Here is a 13,723-nt window from a genome sequence, read left to right as displayed (position 1 = left end):
TGTATAAGTGCGTGTGTGCAGTTCAAGTCCATGTTAATCAAGGGTCAACTGTACTCAGAGAAGGAGAAGCCATAATTCCTATTATTAAATCAAACTTCAGTTAAAATCTGGCAAATATTTATAAAACACCTCTTGTATGCCATATACTTTTCTAGGCATTGGGGATGTGACAGTGAACAACAACAACAACAAACACTTAAAAAATCTCTGCCCTCATGAAGTATGGGCATCATTCTAGCAATGGGAAATAAATGATAAAATAAGTATGTGAAATGCATATGCGTCAATTGGTGACGACGTCTATGGAGAAGAACAAAGCAGGATAGGGGAAAGGGGATGACAAAGAAAGGGGGATTGCATTTAAAATAGGGTTAGTATGGATGCTTCCCTGATGGGACTTTTGAAGAATCAAGCCAGGGGGGCGCCTGGGTGGCTCAGTGGGTTAAAGCCTCTGCCTTCAGCTCAGGTCATGATCCCAGGGTCCTGGGATCGAGCCCCACATCGGACTCTCTGCTCAGCAGGGAGCCTGCTTTCTCCCCTCTCTCTGCCTGCTTGTGATCTCTGTCTGTCAAATAAATAAATAAAATATAAAAAAAAAAAAAACCTAAAAAAAAAAAAAAGAATCAAGCCAGGGGGAGCACAGATGGCGGGGAAGGTTGTGAGGTGGAAGGGTGTCTGGTGTGCTTGAGGAAGAGCAAAGAGTGTGGAACGGAACAGAGGGAGGGAAGGGCAGAACAGTGGAAGTTCAGGGTAGAGCAGTAAGAGAGCTAGATCGTGTGAAGCACTATAGGCCACTATAAAAAGGTTTTGCCCAGATTAAGATGGGAAACAATTGAAGAGACTTGAGCAGAGGAGTTAAATTATTTTATTTGTGTTATGTGAAAGGAAGAACAGGAGGCTACAGCTATTGTCCACAGAAGAGCTGATGATGGCTTCAATCAGAATTATAATGATCAAGATAATGAAAGGAGTGGACTCTGAGTATACTTGGAAGGAAAAATTGGTGGGTTGTCGATGGATTTGATAAGAGTGAGAGAAAGAACAGAAGCAAATAAGACTCCGTGGTTTTTGGCATTAACAACAAACAAGGGAGAGCTTGAAAGGAAGAACAAATTTGGGGATATTTGGCATCAGAAATTTGGTTTTGGACCTGCTCAACTGGAGAAGGCTATTAGACATTCTAGTGGAGATATCTAGCTGACAGGTGGTGTGAAGTCTGGAGCTCAGAGAAGAGTTATGAAGAGGAGCTGTTTGTTACTATCAATCTCAGGCAATATCAGAAAGTACAGGAGTGGATGGAGACAATACAGAAGCAGGTAGAGACAGAGAAGATGCCCAAGGAGGGGGCTCTGAAGCTCTCCAGAACTAAAACAGGAGGGAGGTGAGGTGAGGAAAATTCTGTGAGTAAGACCAAGAAGGAACAGGGATGAGGTAAGAGAAAAACAAAGAGTCTGGTGTTCTAGAAGCAAGTGACAAACCCAGTACTGCTGCTGAGTCAGGTAAGAAGAGGTTGGAAATTGGCTGTTGGAGTTAATGTCTTGGTGGTCACAGGTGACCTTGACAAGAACAGTGTGGGTGGCTTGCTGTGGGAAGGGGTACAAGCCTGACTGCCTGGGTTCAAATGAGAATGGCAGTGGGTAATGCTCAGTGTTAAATGTTTTTCACTGTATCAACACTCCAAATTTGCAAGCGGCCCTTTCATTCATAGCCAGCCTTGTATTTATAATGACAACAACAACAAAAAAGAAGCCTATTAGTGAGCATACATTTACAAAACACATTTTCAAAAATCATTATATTTGACCAAACCTGGAAAATAAAGTGGGACAATATCAAAATTCTAACACAATAAACTAGTCTATGTAGATAATCCAACCCATACAAGCATTCTCAAGTTTAGGACTGAATTTAGATAGCACCCTTAAAAAAACATTATTAGCCATTCAAGGGACAGGGCTATCCTTCATGGCAAACTTTGAAATTCATTCACCAACCACCAGCCAACTCCCAGAATTGTTCCTAATTTTTAAGTTCATACAGACATATCTTAATTATTCTCATTACAACAAAGAAATAATGGTGTGATGTGATAGAGGTGCTAACTAGAGCTACAAGGACAATCATGTTACAATGTATAAGTGTATCAAATCAACTATGGCACACTTTAAATTTACATTAGTTACATGGAAAAAGTATTTCTAAGTAAATGATAAAGTTAATAGGACATAAAAAAATGCTGCAATGATAGCTTGCAAAACAAGGCAGAAGGATGAATTCTGCTCTTGTTACTTTACTCCCAGAACTTTCACTTAATGGAAGGTAAGTCAATTCTCATCTAAACTACCCAAGGAACCAAGGAATTCTATTACTATCTGCATTATTTCCACCATTACCATACAATCTTCACGTAAACACTTAAGATATAATAATACTTTGCTTTTCAGTGGCAAGGTGTGTTTAAAGTACAATTTAATATATTATACTAACCAGAATGAGTAAATCAGAGAAAGACAATTATATGATCTCACTCATATGTGGAATTTAAGAAACAACAGAGGATATATGGGAAGGGAGGGAAAAATAAAACAAGATGAAACCAGAGAGGGAGACAAACCATAAGAGGCTCTAAATCATGGGAAACAAACTGAGGATTGCTGGAGAGCAGAGAGGTGGGGATGGGGTAATTGAGTGATAGATATTAGGAAGGCACGTGACGTAATGAGTACTGGGTATTATATAAGACTGATGAATCACTGACCTATACTTCTGAAATTATATGTTAATTACTTAAATTTAAATAGAAAAATAAAGTACAAGTTAATAAATATAAAGTTATGAACCTAGAATTTGTGGTGCTATCTGAACACTGAATAGATTTTAAGTGATGAATTACCATATCCATTTCCTTTTTCTGCAGTGGGCATCTTGGTTAAATTAGCAGAGTGAGTGTACAAAAAGGTTTTACTGAACATTTGATTACCTCAAAATTTGACAATAACTCTCTTTATTGTGTAAATGGGCTTTCACTGATACTCAGAAGCTTCCCCAGGAGTTATCCTGTCTACACCTGTACTGTGATGTACTTTTAAATTTTTTGGCTCAAATTGCTTTTATAGGCTATTATGTTTAGCATATGATCAAAAATGGACTTAAAAAAAAACTGACGTTGATGCCAGGTAAGTTTTTTTTTTATTCTACTGAGAAAAAAACGTGACTTGAAATAAAAGTAATTCATTCAAAATGAATGAGAATTAAAAAAAAAAACAACAACAACCCATAACTCTTCAGTGGTAGCATTTGAAAACACCACCCAAGCCAGTTAATATAACCAAGACACTGGGAAGCAGAGCATAAAGTTGTGTCCATCAAAGCAACATAAGTGATTCTACTCGCTGGGTTCTCCTGTGTAATAACTGTGAATATAAACAACTCATCTAACAATCCAGGCAAAGCCCAAGTCAGACACTATACATAGGTGGTAACACTTCCGAGAGCTAGAAAAACTGAAAAGGGAGAACACACATCCAACTAGATTGCTAGTTTATTATAAAAGGAGATAATTCAGGAACAGCCAGATGAGAGCTACTCAGGTTTCCATGTCCTCTCAGGCACGCCACTGGCCGAACCCCTCCACATGCCAATCAATGACAAAGCTCCAAAGAAGGTTTTCTTCTTTCCCAAATTTCAGAAGACTTCTTTAGCACCCTCCCCCATTATCTAGAACAATCCATATTTTCTTCATATCAGCCAATTGTCACTGCTCTCTCAAAATTTGACAAATTATGGACAAACCCATGACAACAAGGTGAGATGAGAAAAACTAGTTCACCTCTCTGCCAACCATTTCTGTAATATAATTAGCCATGGCCTTGAAGAATTCATAATATCATCAAGTGAGGAAAAGGGAAAGGTCAATACCAGATGGGCTGAGAAATTAAAGTAAGAAAAAAATACATAAAAGTATACCTGTTATTATGGGAAAAAATAGAAAAAGGTGTGATAAGTTATACTTATGTGATGTGATATGAACTCAGAAGTACAGGAAGGCAGTACATGGTAGCAATTACTTCCTTATATTACTAACATAACAAAGTATGGATATAAAATAATGAGACTGAGGCAGCAAGTTACACGTGACAATCATTCTGGTTATCTCATGGTAACCAAATATGGCTAATGTTGCTCTAAATTATGAAAACGAATTAGTAATAACTGTGTAATTAAGGAACTTTAATTACTTTAAGGAACAGCTAGACAGCACTTACTTGAATGAACTCATAGCATGTTGAGGAAGACAGAAACATAGACATATAACCATAAGGAAATGTAGTCAGTGTATTAACTCATGTATACTTAAGCAACTTAAGCTGGTGATATATTCCAAAAAGAACAAGTTAGAGCTTAAATAAAACTCTGAAAATAATGTTTTACTAAAGGGAGGGAAATGCAATGAAGTCTCATCATTTTAAAAGGCTTGAAATGTAACATAGTATTAGGTTACAACAGTTTTTTTCTGTTTCATTTTATAAGTAAAACATTATGGATTAAGTGAAGCTACTCTTTAAGCTCTCACTTTATAATCCTATAAAGAAAGCCAATGTTTAAAAAATATATCTCAGAATTACAAAAAAACAAAGAGATAAACACGTTAGGTTGGATTCTTGCTTTTCTAGCATACAATGAGCTTGATTATTGTTGGTGTGTATGCATTTCTTCAGGCTGTATGTTTAGAGACTTGGAATTCATGTGAACTGCAATGAAAAAAGACTATTCTAAACTACCAAGCTCTTCTGTACACTATGTTTTATTTTAATATTGGCGGGTCTCGATGTGTTATGCCACAAAGGAACATACATATAAAAAAAAATAGAAATAGCTTTTAAAGCAAGAGAACAATTCATGGAATTCAAGCAGCAATTCGAAATAAACTTGTCCTTGTGGAGCGATGTCATTAAGCCTCATAATACCCCTTTCTTCACTGCATTATTAGAGAAACATGGATCTATCTCACTTACATGTTGCCATCACTAAAACTTGAGAAATCTGCAGATTTATGAACTCCTAAGAGTGGTTCTCTACCTTGTAGGGAGTGGTAGGAAACAATGCATTTTATGGTCTCACAATATGCTTTATGAGAAGTAGTATTATCTCAGATCACTTTACAGACAATGAATGTGCTCTTTGTTTAAGTATCTTACATCAAATGAGATTCCTCTTTCTCAATTCCTGTAACTTTTACTCACAATGTTCTGACACCTGGAAAAAATTTCTAGGTACCAAATTCAGATAGCCTACCCATCAACTGGTCAAAACTGCCACCTACTGGTCAGTTTTCAAATCTATTTTTCCCTTCACCCAAGCATTATTTTACCATGGTCAGATCCCTTCCTTCAAAATATTAAAGATCAAATGCAATAACCATAAAGGATAAAGCAGTTATCCTTTTAACAACCTTCACCATCTCTGGGGTGAACCAAAGATACCTAATTATACAAACCTGCCAATAAAATCATCCCTTTTCCCAGCATCTTTGTCCCAGGCAGTGATATCAATGATTCCGCCTCTTTCTTCATAGAGATGAAAATCAAATTGTTCCCTCCATTGAGGATTCAAAGTTTTGGGCATAATCTGGAAAAAAAAAAGAATTGTTGTCTCATCAATATCAGTCTTTCAAAAAAAATTAACTCAAGTCATTGAATAAAAATTAAGGTGCTATCTAGAAAAGCACGTGTGAGATTTGAACAAAAGCTTCCAGAAATGATGGAAATGAGTCATTAGATGTCTAGCATCTTTAATGCATATCATCTGAAGGAACCCTCGAGGATATGTCCTGAAAACTAAAGGGCACCCTTTCGTCATCTTGAATAAGATGAGACATATGAATTATACAGAAAAGGCAAGTAGTCTATAAGTGAAATAGCTCACTCAGATACTAGCATTTATTTTACATAATTGGTTAATGCACAAAAATATAACTCATAGTCTGTCATCTCACAATAAAGGGAGATGTGGATTCCCAGGTTTGTTTTTTTTTCCCCCTTACTCCCCCTACACATGGGAATTCTGAGCTATTCACATGAAAAAATCCCAGACCATGAAGTTCTATGGGAGCAGAAGGAAACAGAAAGTAACTTTGGGGTGGTCAGGCAAATATTTATATTAGAATTAGAACATTTATGTTTCATCCCCATTTGATATCTGGAGAAACTGAGACCTAGAGTTGAAGTGACTGATGCTTTAGTATCCAGACTCTTAACTCAGGTCTTTGATTAAACCCTCAGGTCTCTTTCCCCAAAGCAATATGTCAAAAATGTCTGTGAATTAATACGAGTGTGTGTGTGTATAATCTGTATGTTGCAAATACGAAAAAGATATCTTATCCAAAGTGCAATTTTGTAACTTCAAGTATTCCGATAAGACGGTAGAATGAAGGAGTAAAGTGACCCATATCGAGGTGCTTTGAAATTTCATTCACCATTGGGTTAAACAACCTTCATATTTGTTTCCCTCTTCTTTCTTTTTAGCAGGAGGGCATGCAGTGGCCTTTTCTCTTTTGAATGTATGAGACAAATCTTCAGATGTAAAGACTTTGAAAGCAATGAAGTATGTTATGTGCAAAGGCAATACAAATGAATCATAATTTTTAAAGTTCATAATCTGAAATTAATCAGCAATATATCATGAAAGAAAGAGCAAAGAGAGACACATGTCCATAGCTGGGTTTCATATTTCATACCTAAAGAGCAGAACTATAAAAATAAGTGATGTTTTAAGCCTACCAGAACATGGAGATCATGTTAATTGATAAAGGACAAGATAGAAGTGGTCATAGGAACCTATTTTTGGAATCAGTAGTTTCTTTAAAATATGTTATTAAGTTCATGGCAGAAAAAAAAAGATGGCACTTGAGGATCCTATGATAATTCAAAACTCTCATTATTGGGCTCAGATGCACTTCTATGGTATTTTGGGGAATGGTCTGTCTTACTTATTTGGCCATTAAGAGCCCAATTTTTCAGTTTCCTTTTTAAGGATTGTCTTCCCTATATGATTTCCTTGAGGCCCAAAGTGGTGCCTTCCCCCTCCACGTGGGCACTTGATAAGGAAACCAGTCAGCCTAAGAGTAGTTTTCACTGCATACCAACAAATCAGCTCTGTGATATTTCTAACTACCTAGAGACTGATGAAAACTTCCTGTGCCAGAAGGAACCTTGTCAGGCTATTTATCAAAAGTTCTTGAAAACGGTAATGTCAAAGTGGAGATATTCCCATCAAAGTAGAATGTGATTTTTCGTACAAGACAGATAGGATGGTTGTCCCAAGTGAGGAATGCCAGCTGTAGAAGGTGACCATTTAGGAGGTTATATATATATATATATATATTTTCTTTTTAAGTTTTTGTTTATTTTCATAAGTAACCTCTATACCCAATGTGGGACTCAAACTCAGGAACTCAAGACTGAGAGTCACATGCTCTTCTGGCTGAACCAGACAGGCCCCCCAAAAGGTTGTATTTGGATACAGCACAAATAAGACATGTGCTCCAATAGAACTATGACCACACTGACCTTTACTAAGTATTATTACTTCTATCAATAATATAATACTAAGATGATTATTTAATATATTACTTCTACTAATATAATTGTTATTACACAATATACTTACTACTGCTGATCATTTTCTTTCCATTACTACCATTTATTATTTACTATGGATGAGGCAGTATTCCAAGCCCTTGACATGTATAACATATATTTATTCAGTCTTCTCAATAACTTTACAGGTAGACATTATTTTATTTTTTATATATATTTTCAAAAGATTTTATTTATCTATTTGCCAAAGAGAGAGCGAGCACAAGCAGGGGAAGTGGCAAGAAGAAGGAGAAGCAGGCTCCCTGAAAAGCAAGGAGCTCAACATGGGATTCTATCCCAGGACCCTGGGATCATAACTGAGCTGGATACAGGTGCTTAACCAACTGAGCCACCCAGGCATCCCTAGGCATTATTTTAATTCACATTTTTACAGATGGGGAAATTGGGTCATGGAGAGTTAGAGTAACCATGGCACACTGCTAGTATGGGCAACAGAAAGCTGGCCCTTTGTTTTCTAAATAAATAAAGGAAAAAAATGTAATCTGCATTGGTGCAAGTCAGTTGGAATAAAGTGTTTCAGAGTAATGGACAAAGATTTTTTGGTATGTAAAATAATGTTATTTGTATACGGATACCAGTAACTAATTGTAGTAATAATAGTAGCCAACATTCAGCATGTTATGTCCCAGGCATTAACTTAGGTTTGTTGTGGCTTTTCTTTTCTTTTTCTTTTTCTTCTTCTTTTTTTAAATAGGTAAGTTCAACTCCTGTGTTAGAGATGAAGAAGTTGAGACACAGTAGTAGTTTACACCAGGTCACAGAGCACATTAAGTAAGAAATGCAACAGTACATTTATTGGTCGGGTTTTCTGACCTGATGTTCCAAAGAAGCTCTGTTAAGCATTTAACAAGCATCTTCATCTCCCAGAGCATGGCCATTAACTCACCACTGCCTTCCCAATACTGACAGGAACACGAAAGGGATACGGTTACCTTGCTCTTATACTTCTGATGTCCAAGCCGGAACTTCACATAGGGGTCACTCAACCCATTTGAATCCATTGCCTTGAGATCTCGCCCCTCAATCAACGTGATGCTGACTATTCCTCTCCAAAGCTGTGATTTTCTGTGGACGTCTGATAGACGTAAACTTTGGGTCTGAAACTTTTGGTAAAGGAAAACAGAGTTAGCCTCTTGAGTTTTAAACTGAAATACCTCATTTGGTATTATCCTTAGTCCTGTTACAATTTTTTGAAAATTTAAAAAAAGTAGGTAGTTACAACGAAAAAAAAAACATAATTAACAGATTATTATTAATTCATTGGAAAAACCATCAAAAAATGTGAAATTATCACCTCATAATAAATTTAAGGTTGCTGTTTACAAGAGGTGAATGCTCAAAATAAAGTCGTTTTCTAACTCTTAAAGTCACGAGATGTAGATACTTGAAGATTATCAGAGAGTATCTGTCTATATGTCAAAGATGCCAGTGTCAAAATACATAAAAAATAAATATTATAAATACCAAAGACCTTAACCACATTTTAAATATAAAAATATTTAATTTTTAATTAGTTATGGTTTTTGAAGCTCTCTTTATCAGGTTACAAGTTGGTTTTAGTAGTGGGTTTTAGTTGTAAGATTATGAGCTCTGTGCAGACAATTTAAAAAGTTCTTCATTGCTAAGTTAGGAGACAACGGAGGTTCAGCTCACTAGAGAGGGTACTGTGGAACAGAAGACAAAATCAATATGCTCATCGAAGGTGTCTCGTTTATGCTGAAACTTGCATCACACATTTTACAAATTATGTATGTGATTTATATTGGTGGGTATGTTTCTGAAATTACTTTGCATTCTAGTTCTTGAACATGTTCCTTAATGATTTTTATCATGCTTTACCGTAAATCACAATATTCAAGCTGAGGAACAAAGTCGCAATTTTTGAAAATTGGGAAGCCTCCCAGAAATGGCTGCATAATCTCTTTGAACTAAACAGCACATACAACAAATCAAAGTCGCCAAAATGTTCAAATCTTCTCAATTTGGATTCAGAAACAAGCAGTACTATAAAAACTGCTGTTTCCTTCATATTGTCAAGCATGTTGTCTTCACTTACAGTCATTTCATGAAGAAATTCAACACGTCTCTCCGCCTCAAAGTGCTCCATTTCTATATTATAGATTAACTCGCCTTTCGGCCCAATTCCTTCAACATCAACAGTATAAAGTCATAGCCTATTTTGTTTAACTCCCTCTCTCACTTTGAATTCCTGCTTTTTTCCCTTACCTCTCCACTGCCATCACTGTTTTTCACCTATCTTTATGAAAAACAATGCATTTCAGGTTGCTTTTATTAGGAAAAGGAGAACTACATTCTTCAAAAGACAATACTTTTTATATTGGAACATTTTAATGTAAATTTTTCTAAATCACTTTGCCTACCTCCCTGTCTTGGTGATAAGTACATTGTGAATGACAGGGCCTACTGGCTCTGCCTTATTAACACCAACACAGGCCTGCATCAACACACCCCACACCCCACACTGCTCCGAGAGCAGTGGTCAAGTGTGTTCTGGGGTGCATCACGCTTTCAGGGAACACCTGTAACCTCCACAGGACTCCATGCCCCATTTCAGCTAGAGTCCCTCTGCCCTTGTCTGTCTTACACATTGACCTTCGGCATTGGCTTTTGTTTGAACCAAGGATTCATCAGCCGAAAAATTTGAGTGCACCCAGTGACCTTGAAGTGTTTCTAAAATATCAGGCAACTTATTAGTATATCATTCAGCAATAGATAACTGCATTTTTATTTATTTATTTTTCTATTCTATTTCTATTTTCTATTCTATTTCTATTTCTCTATCATCTATCTGTCCAGTTCTGCTGCTCTTGAGATCATCGCTACTACAGACTGTAGAAAAACAGATTCTAAACTTTGGGTCTGAACGTTTGTTAGGGAATATGAGTGGCAAAGAAGGAAAGAAGAAAAATGAATTTTGGGTAAGTAAGAAGAAATAATCATCTTAGCAAAGGCCAAGGAGTTATTTGCGACCCATTTATACAGAGCTGTAGAATTTCAAAGTGTGTATGTGTGCCTTATATCACTTGATTTCCACTAAAACCCTCTGAAGGAGCAAGACAAGGCCTGCTACTTCCATTTTAATGATGAGGAATTTGAGGCTCAGTTGGTTTGTGCTAACAGATGTTGGATGTGTGACTAGAACCCAGTATTTCTGACCTTTATTCCTGAGCTTCTCCCCATATTGGTCTTTGGGGTAGAGACTCTCTCCTTGGTCTACAAGTAATCATGATTTAAGTATTATGTTCCTAATGTTCCAGGGAGGTGAGTTGTTATACCTGAATGACATTCCAGTCTAGATTTTCTTGCACAGTTAATATGTGAAATCATCTTCTACTTTTCTCTTGTAGGAGCACCTGCATTCATACTTAGAAGATTTCAGATTGTTGATAGATATACTTAGTAGCATTTTCTAGGCACTCTAGAAGTAGAAGTTGCCCATGGCACTCAGTCACATTATACCTGGGTACAATCTAGGCTATGTGCCACCTTCAATTAGCAATGCCAAGTTAGCTTCTCGAATGGTACCGTGTCTGAAACCCTCCGTAGCTTGCCCCCCAACCCCCTTTCCATTTCTCACATGGGAATAGGAACTTTATTTACAGAGTGGGAAGGAGAAACAGTGCTTTCCATGGGATCCTTCATGCTTTCACAGAAATTAAATAAACTTCATGAAGGCTTTACCTACCGCCATTTGTTACAAAATGCTTTTTTATAACCTGGAAGAACATTCCTAAAACGAGTTGGAAAGCCAAAGGGGAGGGAGAGGGGGAGTATTACTTCACACAAAGAGTGTTAATGAATGTGGGAATTAAGGTGATCTGCATAAAAGGTTAAAAGGAGAGGGGCACCTGGGTGGCTCAGTGGGTTAAAGCCTCTGCCTTCGGCTCAGGTCATGATTGTAGGGTCCTGGGATCGAGCCCCGAATAGGGCTCTCTGCTCAGCAGGGAGCCTGCTTCCCCCTCTCTCTCTGCCTGCCTCTCTGCCTACTTGTGATCTCTGTCTGTCAAATAAGTAAACAAAATCTTTAAAAATAAATAAAAGGATAAAGGAGAGGAGTCCCAAAAGGATACTAACCAGATACCATTTTAAGAGGAATTTTTCCTTCTTCAATATTTTAATTTGTTAAAAATGGTACTTTTCTAAAAAGAAGCCCCGTCAGGGATGCCTGGGTGGCTCAATTGGTTAAGCAACTGCCTTTGGCTCAGGTCATGATCTTGGGGTCCTGGGACCAAGTCCTATATCAGGCTTTCTGCTCAGTGGGGAGCTTGCTTCTCCTTTTCCCTCTGCTCCCCCCAACTTGTGCTCTCTCTCAAATAAATAAATAAATAAATATCTTAGAGAAAAGAAGCTCCATAATTCATTAGTGATTTGATTAATGCATAGTCATGAAATAGATAAATATTTAGTAGTCTAAGTATAAAGAATAGGAACTTGAAATGAAATAATAAGGTAAAGGGGGAAGACAGAAACTTACAAAACCAGTCCTAGGAGAGACAATGACTTAAACTAAGGACCCAGTTGCATCTTTCTAGCGATTTCTGACTATGTGACTTGGATGTGTTGCTCCCTTCCTGGGCCTCAGTTTCCCTTCCTTCCTGTTAAAGATTTTCTTTGTTTAAATGTCAGAGAGAGAGAGAGAAGAGAGAGAGCACAAGCAGAGGGAGCTGCAGGAAGAAGGAGAAGCAGGCTTCCTGCTGAGCAGAGAGCCTGATGTGGGACTCGATCCCATGACCCTGGGATCATTACCTGTGTCAAAGGCAGATGCTTAACCCACTGAGCCACCTAGGCGTCCCTGGACCTTAGTTTTCTTACCTATTGTTCTCCAGACTGTACTCCAGAGCTCCAAGTGTACTAAGAACACTTTTCTGTGTGTGGAGGGGTAGAGGGGATGGAGGGGGTTTCGGCGTATTTGCAGGTAGGGGGGCCTGCATAGAAAACAGTCTATTCTGTAAACAGAAAAGATTTAACCTGCTGAAGATGGTCATTTATCTCTTTTATTAATTTTTTAAATCAAAGTTTTAGGGAGCTCATTGAAGGTTGTTAACAAATGGAATTCCACAACTATTAAAAAAAATGAAACTCCAAAAACCACTAGTGTTAATGCTCTTCAAGATACTTGCCGAGTCACTTGCTGCTCTGTTTAAAGTTTCCTTCCTCTGTATAGCAAAGTTCTCAAAGTGTGGGCCACAGACCAACGGCATCAGTGTCACCTGGGAGCTGGCCAGAAATTCAAATTTTTTGGCTGCACCCCAGACCAAAAGAATCAGAAGATTTGGTTTATTCAGCCTTCACTCAAGGTCGCTGTGATGCATGCTCAAGGATGCGAACCCCTGCTTTCAAGGTTCTCAGGGTCATAGGCACTGGCCTCCTCCTATGTTCTAATTAGTATTATTAATTACTGTAATTGTGAATATTATCCATTCTCTTGCATGGATAGCATATAATCTAATTAAAATCTTTTAGTCCTATTTCGAAATTTACTTAAAGCAGGTTGGTCTGGATATTTGGAGAATTTAGAGAGAGAAGCAGGAGCCTACTGCAAAATTGTGTGAAGTTCATTTATTACTTCTTTCCTTTAGCTTTTTAAAAATTTTTTTATTTTTTTTAGGATGTACTTAAATAGTATGTACTAATTGCAGTATTAAAAATTAGTCCATCAGAAATTGCTTACTGAGCACCTAAATGGAAAGGAGTATTAGATCTAAGATACCCCCCTCAATGAAATTAACATATGAGAGATGAGATTTATTTATCTGAGATCATGTTTTCAATTATGTCCTTGCTGAAACAGAATTCTGTTTGAAGAGGAAAAGAAATAGGAAGGAAGAAATAAAAGGAAAACAACGTCGCATCAAAGCAAAGAACCAACATCGAACAACGAAGAAATAACCTTTGAACTTTTGAAGGAGTAATTGCTGAATTTTAGCAGGCAGTTTGTTGACATCAGTGGGCCTGACCATCCTGGATGTGATTCAGTTCTTGTGCAGCAGAGCTACTCGCTTATTTCCAACGTGCTCCCCACGTGATACTCACACCCACTCAAG

At 37.4% G+C, this 13,723-nt stretch overlaps 1 protein-coding gene across 11 annotated transcripts in view; it reads right to left on the bottom strand.

The window, feature by feature from the left end:
* Positions 1 to 13,723, bottom strand: part of MCTP1 (multiple C2 and transmembrane domain containing 1) — a 526,997-nt gene that overhangs the window by 195,821 nt on the left and 317,453 nt on the right. For all 11 annotated transcript variants that reach the window (XR_006605000.1, XM_045074455.1, XM_013044488.2 and 8 more), the window contains 2 exons: positions 8,591 to 8,761; positions 5,498 to 5,628 (listed from right to left, as the gene is read on the bottom strand). Coding sequence is in view for 10 of the 11 variants with exons in the window: in XM_045074455.1 (XP_044930390.1) it covers positions 5,498 to 5,628; positions 8,591 to 8,761 (302 nt within the window). In the remaining variant the exon portion in view is untranslated. The remainder of the gene's footprint in view (positions 1 to 5,497; positions 5,629 to 8,590; positions 8,762 to 13,723) is intronic.

The sequence above is a fragment of the Mustela putorius genome, unplaced genomic scaffold (genome assembly GCF_011764305.1).
Source record: "Mustela putorius furo isolate JIRA1106 unplaced genomic scaffold, ASM1176430v1.1 tig00537350_pilon_pilon_pilon, whole genome shotgun sequence".
NCBI lineage: Eukaryota > Metazoa > Chordata > Mammalia > Carnivora > Mustelidae > Mustela > Mustela putorius.
This window is presented reverse-complemented; position numbering and strand designations above follow the sequence as displayed.